Genomic DNA, 8,577 nt, shown 5'->3' on the forward strand with positions numbered 1-8,577 from the left:
TAAATTGAATAGTGTTCTCTATATTTAAACTAGGTTATTGAAAATTATTGATGTCAAAATTCTGTTCAATGTAAGATGTAAGGACTATTAGCTTACCAAGCCATACAGGACCACCTATCTTTCCTGCATCTGTCTCTTGATGAGGGGTGGTAAAGGGGAACATAAGATTATGGATGCAACACATTTGTCAAACTGTGGCAAATTTGCAGGAAGTGTGTATGGGTAGGTTTTTTGGATTTACTGGTATAAGTTGGCCTGAATTGTGACCAATCCGTCCAGTGTCAGTTTTTGGAAACAAATTAAAAGTCATTTTGACAGGCGGTTGTACTCAGTATTGTTTTAGGATTGTCAACAGATAAATATTTGTACACTCAAAGTTTTAATTAATTAAAGAATTTCTTTAACCATTGAAATCAATTAACTCTAGTTCAAGATTGTGGTATATTTTTAAATGTTATCAATTTGGTGTAAATACATTGTTTTAAATTTTGTCAATTAACTTTTGGGGTTTATTTTATCTTTAACAAAGTACAGACATAATTTTATAGACATTGTTCATCTGGGTAATTAAATTAACATATATCAGATAAATCTTCTAGATCAAAAGTAAAATTTATCTAGTACAATTAATATATTATTATCATCTACCACCTACTTTTTAAATTTTTGTGTTTATTTTTATTTTTCCTATCTTTATAAAGTTCCTTCTTTTAATGAAAATGAAACGTAATAGCTGAAACAAGTCTGACAATGTTTGCCTCTCTGGAACACACAAGTGTAAATACTAAGTTCGTTACTATTTTTTGTTAACCAAGCATTTGTGACAAGTGGAAACTTTGTGGATCCGCCTATATGATAAGTAGGGCAATCTTCTTCGGCGAGAGCAATCCAAGGGTAAGATACATCTACTAAAAGTGAAACTCTAGATGCCATGCAGATAGGGTACCATTATATCAAAATGAGGGGAAAAAAATATACAATGTAGCTCTTTTTTGAACTAAGTTCTACCGTCAGTTCTCTTTAGTGTGGTAGCACATTACAACAGCTAAAATATTTGAGGTCCCTATTAACTTTTACAATCTTGTGAGACATTAACTGGAAGAGAAAAGAGTGAAGATAAGAGGTAGTGAAATAAGTGACCACGAAATCGTTAAAATAATTGAGAAGTTGTCCACAGGATTGTGCCTGGACTGGCTCTAGATGCATAATGGACACCTTGTAGGATCTCAGATAATCAGTGATAATGACCAAAAGAATAGGTGATACTGATGTAGAGAGGTATGTTTTCCTTAAATGAAATCAAAATCTCACACCAGCAGATGAATAGATTGGTGATGATCCAGAGTTCCTCTTTTCATTGGGTTACCAAGACACAAAGGACAAACTGTACTAGGATCTTAAAGGGAGAAGTACCTCTTGGACTCCTCCTGCGAGAAGGGAACGATCAATGGATAACAATAGTAACATGCTATCAGATTGGGAATTAACAAATAGGATAGATAATGCAGGAGAAATAACAGAAAGAGCAAGGGGTCGACATCAAAAAGGGAACACAAAGTGACGGTTAATCAATGTTCATTGATTAGGAAAGTGTAACAACCAGGGTCCTAGTTGTGGCTAAGAGGGGGGAGGAATGGTAAATACCTACTTTACCTAAAGGTTAAAGTTGCTAAGAAAAACAGAAATTTACTTTCTATCAGAGCCAATTTCCTTAGCTTATGGCTAGGAAGAACTATTAATATTACATGGCCTTTGTGTATGGTCAAAAGAATTAAGTTAACTCAACCCATTTCTCTCTGGAGTTTAAACTTTCTGTTTGTTTACCATTATGTTCACAAGTGACTTCAATTATAAAGTTATTTGGGTATAGAATTGCTTTTGAAAGTTATTCTGATAAAAAAATGAATGCTAACAAGTTGAGAAAAAAGAAAGAAAAGGAATTATGAAAAATGTATATGGTTGTTCGCATAGGTGACAGAACAATAGCTCAAAGCAAACATCATTCCTAGACCAATAAACTAAATTTTTTGTAATGAATATTAATCTAATTTTAAATACATGTAATTTCAAATCCAATTAATATAATTATTATTAATATAGAATTATTGTTTTATTAAATATGGCTCTGCCACCAATGCCACCACTTTGAAATAATCTAAGTTATGAAATTGGTGGGCAATAGCCTAGCAAGCTCATTCAAATTATTTTCTTCTCCTTTTCTGTCGTAATTTTCACAGCACATTTTATTTTATTAACAAATATACACATTCTGTGTGACTAACGTCTGAACTACAAAATTCTTTACTACATGAAACCTAAATTAACAATAAACAAAAACGTGATTAGAAATGATACAAAACATCATATGAAAGATTTGGTTTCATAAATCCTATTTTAATACAAAAATAACTAAACTACATTCTTTTCTAATTGTTTGAATATAAAATTTATTTTATTCTCCTTCTTTATCAGGGTCTTTTACAGGAAAAAACATGTTAGTATATATTTATAAATATTCAAAAAATCAGTTAATCTTGGAAGTGACTTTAAAGGAAATAAAAAATGTTTCTGTTTTTATTAATTAAATCATTAATAGTAAAATAGTCACAGAATATTCATAATTTTTTTAAATTATTTATACAAATATTATGCTGTCTGGATTTGGTTTAAATTATATATTAATTACAGCACAAACATGAAAAAGCCATAAAAATAATTCAGAAGAGGAAATTTCTCATTGTAAAGAAAACAATGTACTTTCCTCACTTTTCTTTTGCTTATTATAAATACTTTTATCACAAACATACAAAATCAATTTTTAAAATTTACTTAGAATAAAGGATGGCCTAAATGTCCATGAATATTCATTTTCTGGCGATTAATATATACATTACTCAAAATTTAAGGCAGGAAGGTTTTCCATGAATTTCTGCTTTCTCTTTATTTTAGCCAGGTAGAGATGGATTCAGAAGCATTGTAACAGACACACATATTAATACATATATATGTTTAAAATAAAATCACATTACTGAAGAAATTAAAGCATCTAATTTTGCTTTTTCATTTTGTTTTTAAGGAATATTTCTACATACATTTTTTTCAAATTAAATATTGTATTTATTTCTTTTTAAAAAGCAAAATTCAATGCTGAACATCATTAAAAATAAACTAAAACCAATTTTAGTACTTAACTCATAAGTACCAAAGAATGAACTAATATAGTTTTCATAAGAAACATTTTTTTAAAAATTTGTTAAATGCTAATGACACATTTCACATGATATAGTTGCCATGTCAGCATACTAATCTGAAACATGATTGTGTATTAATAATATTGAATAATTTTCAAAGGGAATCAGTATGCAATGTTGCCAATACAGAAAAAAAAATCAAATTTAGATTTAGATTTCAAGTAACAGAATAGTGAGGAGGAAAAAAAATAAATAAAAATAATCAGACACAATAAATATAATTTTTCCAGAATAATAAATTGTGACTATAATTTTATTTGTGATGTAAGATTTTGAAAAATATTCAATTTCATAAACCATGTAAAATTAATTATGGTATGATGAATATATAATATTGAAATTCAGCAGATAATAAATTTTTAACTCATTTCTATTCAAGTATCTAAAAATAAAATTAGAAATAGAAATTTATAACAGACTATACTAAAACAATTTGAAACATATTTATATACATTTATAAATTAACATTTATGATGTGAAAAGTAAATTTTAATTATAACACTAAACGGAAAATGGGAACAATTCTAAATAATTACTAATCTCACAAATCCATCATTATGTTATACTCAATATATTTAAGCAAAATTTAAACAAGAAAACAAAAATATCATAAGAGACTTCAATATATTAATTTATAGAAAATCTTGAAACACCATGAAAAAAAAAAATAATAATAAAAATAAAATAAAAGGGAAAATATTTACAATGTAATTAAAATGGTTTATACCAAAGATATCTCTTCAGTGAATTATTTATAAATTTAATACCTATGTTTGGCATCGGAAATGATCAATTTATTTTCCTTAATAAATTTTTGTATATAATTCATAAAAACAATATATTAATCTATTATAATATATTTGGAAAAATAAATCAACATAAAGCAATTAAATTACTTAAATAAACATCATCAACATATACATAAATAAAATTTTATGATAAATTAAGGTACATTTTGGACGAACAATAAAAATATATTCCAATTCATAATTGCACTAAATAAGTCCATTTCATGACTGAAAATTATTAATGAAAAAAATTATTATAAATGATATAAAACTTGTTTTACAACTATTTCAATCAATGTTTTAGAAATAAAATAAAAAAATAAAATAAAAAATAACAATTTAATAAAATAAGGGAAATAGAGGAAAATAGTATAAATATAATTTTTCATTTTTAATTTCTTTTGAAATTTAAACTGACAAAAGAAAAACAATATTAATAACATTATGTTTGATATGGCAGTCAGATATGGCCAGTGTAATTTTTACAATTGGTATGATAGTGACTATACAATCAAATATAGCAGATTTTATAAGGTAATAATTACCTTCACAGAAGATAATTTTAACCAAGTCACTCCACATATCAAATAGGTTTGTATGAATCATATATTTTAATGTCCATATTCAAGTATCAAAATGATTTTTTGTTAATCCACAATGCATTTTATTATTATTTATACTAGGGTGATGAATCTACTAAAGTAGGTTAGGTAAAACGGATTGGGTCAACAACTACACATCATTATTTACTGAAAAAATATTTGTTAGTAAATTAACATTTAAAAAAAAAAAAGGAAAAAAAAAGAGCATCTAGCAAATCATCACCCTGCTGAAATAAAAACATTTATTAATATTCACATAAAAAAAAAAAGCATCAAGGATTAACAAACACTTAAGGATTTATTCTACAAGAGAAGCCAAAAGGTTTCGCAATCAAATGTGCTTTGTAATATTAAACATATATTTTCAAAAATAGCCTAACATATGCATAATTCTATAAATTATATACATATGTAGCATTCATATGTATACGGTTATAGATTCACTGTTTTGTCACAAACGACTTAAAAACAGGAGATCAGTAGACTATACTGGTTTCTGAATTTTTCATACTACTTCAATATTCACAATATATACAATATTTAGACCATTTATAACTACTACAACAATGCATTATCTTGTAATATTTGCATATGTAATATAAGAATGATTTTGTTTTGTGAATGTATTGTCACTAGACGCTTTTGCCTGGCACTTTTTATTGTCTAAATTTTCAAAAAACTCTTATTCATTGAAATCGGTGCTCACTCGAGTGGATGATTTTTTTCATATCAAAAAAAGGTTTCGGTTCTTTAAGATCTTTATATTTATTAATTTCAAAATAATATGAATATAAAATTAACTTTAAACTCTTTATTAAAAACAAATACAAATATTTTAATCTAGACTATCTTCAACAAATATAGTGAATAATAAAAATATATCTATCAATACAGTAATTAATTACTCCTGAAACAGTCATATTTACCCTGTGAACCTCTATATTTTATTTTAACTCAATAGAATTTGTAATTATATATTTTAAAAAAGAGTTTTGCTGGTATCCTATCTAAAATAAAAACTAAAATACTGCTTTGTCTTTCAAATTATTCTTTTGACAAATATATATATTTTTAAAATCTACTATTGGTTTAGTTAGTAATAAGAATAGGATTTAAAAATCCCCCCAAAATCTTCTAGAACTAAAACTACAATTATGATTATAGCTGTTTTGTTTTTTAAATGAATTACTTTATTTTGTTAAGAAATATAACTAATTCTCTTATACAAATATTACACCTAGAAGAATGCACTGTTATAGAATAAAAGCTAAAATACAAGGAGACATAGGCACTCTGTGTTAAAAATTTAATGAATTCTTTCAGAGTGAATTTTTTAATACATTTTCATTTATGCATAAGTGTACACAAAAGTGTACTTGCATTTTTTTGATATGAGACAAGATTAAAAAAAAAGTAATAATAATGAGAACATTATCATTGCAATAATGATAAACTATCGATACTGTTATTAATGTTACTGTAAACATTAAGTTTTTTGTTTTTGCATTTCTGAACTTCAGAATTAAAACAGAACTTAACACCCTTCCCATATCAAATGAAAAAGTAAGTATTGCAAGTGACATTCTAGAAATAATTTTCAAAAGTATTCTTGACATCATTGATGAAAAAAAATTGTATTATTAATTTCATAAAATGTTTAGGTAAGAAAAACAATTACATAAAAGGGAAATTAAGATTATTTTAAAAATTATATATATTTTTTATAACAAATAGAAGTTTCAGAAAATATTACATGTTCATTTAATTTTCTTCCTTGAAACTATTTATACAAAGATCTGAAACAAGCTCATTAAAATTTAAAATAATGGCCAAAAACAAAAATAATAATAATGACAAAACCACTGAAAATTAAAAATGATCTGGATATTTTACAATGAAAGTTATGAGGAAAAGAAATTAATCCTTTACTAATCTATAAATATGATGTTGAGCTCCATGCTCAGAAGTTGAAACCTCAAATACATATGCTGTGCACAATAATGTCTCTTGTGTTTCTCGATTGGTGACAACCTGCAATAAAAATAATATACATCAAACATTAATTTATAATATTTTATATATTTATACAGAGTGTTCATTTCAAGACAGCACGAAAACATTTTATAAATAGAAAAAAAAAACTGGTCTGATAGGAAAAAGTCATAAAAAAGGAAAAAAGCATTATATTTTCTTCCAAAATATCACATTATTTGACACTTTGATGAAGCATACACACCTGACATATGTTTAAACTAAGATGCTAGTAGATGACCCCTATCTATATGCACATCATTTTGTAGGATTATAAAAGGTAAAACAAATGGTCTAAAAAGCAATTTGATATCTTTAATTATTTAGAGAGTCAGATGTTTGAAATATTTTATGTAAAATAAACTTTTAATTCCTAAACACTAATGTCAAATAATAGCATAATCTGGAAGAAATATAAATTAATACCTATAAGTTTAATTTACTTTGCCTAAGATATTATCAGAACAAGAAAGAGAATGTAATATTTTTAACAAAATATAATAAGAAATATTACCTGCAGAATTGTGAAATTTTCCAGCACACTGTTTTTATTATACTTTTCAGGTAAATGTTTTAATTTATGAATAAAGTTTATCATGTATTCACACATAGGTGAACGGTGTATTCTGTAGACAAATCGACCATTTTCAAATCTCGCATACTCAGTTTCAACCTTTTCAACAACTTGTTTTCCAAATGAGCACACTTTTGTTGAACATGTGATTGTCATATTTTCATTACTTTCATACCTATAAATTTATTAAAGTTAAAAAATAAAAATTTAATATTAAATAATTTAACATTATACAAAAATACTCAATAAGAATTAAACTTACTGGCTTGTGACACCATAAAATGCACCAGCTTCATCTTGAATATTTGTATTGAGATCAGCCCAAAATTTTACTAAAAAGAAGGCATTTTGGGGCCCTTTATCATATAATTCTTTTAAACCACCTTTCTTTTCAGGAAATTTGTCATATATTTGCCGGACATCAACTGCCTACAAAAATAGAGGAAATTATTCATAAGTATATTTTTTTGAATTTTGTAATAAAACTAATAAATTTAAAATAATTAAACAGCAAAATTGATAAATTGTTTTTTGTAAAAACATTTTTTCACAATTAAATCAAATATTTATTCAATTAAAATTATGTAATTTTATAAAAAGCCAGCATAATATTTAAGATATACATGTAGTACTATGTAATAAACGTAACTACAAATAACTCTACATATGAAGTACAGGAGCAGCCAATTATAGAATAATATTCGAGACCATCATGAGTGCCAGAGTAGTCAAGTGGATCCATGTGCATCATTAATCATTGAAGTTGCACACAATGGAGTTTAGAAATTACTAAGGTAGGAGTCTGCCAGGGGAAAACTATTGGCCTGGAAAGCTAAGGTTATTAACCTCCTACCCTGATAAAGTAAGATAATCCCTTCCATAATATCTTTGGTCCTGCAAGTTATATGTGTCTACTAAGAAAACTCCATCACTTCTACATGGTTTAGAGTGGCAAATGTACTTTCATGTTACAGTACAGCCTACAGTTAAATATTTCAGAATTATTCTTATTTATCGCCATTTTTCGTTAATATTAAAAAACTATAAAAGTTAAGAAAAATAACTGTGCTTTCTACTTATGCAAATTAACCTAATTATAATATGAAAATTATCCTTAACTTGGATATGGATCTAGAATATGACATTAAATATTATCATAATAATAAAAATCCTTACCTCAAGAAGGGGATCAGAGTAAGTTGTGGCTCCTCCAATATGTACAAACAAATGCTGTTTGTGGTACTGTAAAAGTTGATAGTTTTTATATTAATTAATAATTAAAATATTTTACTGAATGAGTTGTCATAATAACAACATTTAAATAAGGAATA

The 8,577-nt window shown here is 26.1% G+C and overlaps 1 protein-coding gene across 10 annotated transcripts in view; it reads right to left on the reverse strand.

Annotated features, from left to right (window-relative positions):
• Positions 1-556: 556 nt before the first annotated feature.
• The window catches only part of scalloped (TEA domain transcription factor 1 homolog scalloped), a 688,296-nt gene continuing 680,275 nt past the window's right edge, over positions 557-8,577 (reverse strand). For 5 of the 10 annotated variants that reach the window (XM_067050639.1, XM_067050641.1, XM_067050637.1 and 2 more), the window contains 4 exons: positions 8,423-8,488; positions 7,509-7,675; positions 7,187-7,421; positions 634-6,672 (listed from right to left, as the gene is read on the reverse strand). In XM_067050639.1, the coding sequence (XP_066906740.1) occupies positions 6,559-6,672; positions 7,187-7,421; positions 7,509-7,675; positions 8,423-8,488 (582 nt within the window). In that variant the 3' untranslated portion in view covers positions 634-6,558. Of the gene's footprint in view, positions 6,673-7,186; positions 7,422-7,508; positions 7,676-8,422; positions 8,489-8,577 lie in introns of all 10 variants that reach the window. The other 5 variants (XM_067050644.1, XM_067050642.1, XM_067050643.1 and 2 more) reach the window with 2 other exon arrangements.

The sequence above is a fragment of the Halyomorpha halys genome, unplaced genomic scaffold (genome assembly GCF_000696795.3).
Source record: "Halyomorpha halys isolate HHAL.00 unplaced genomic scaffold, Hhal_1.1 Scaffold66.1, whole genome shotgun sequence".
Classification (NCBI taxonomy): domain Eukaryota; kingdom Metazoa; phylum Arthropoda; class Insecta; order Hemiptera; family Pentatomidae; genus Halyomorpha; species Halyomorpha halys.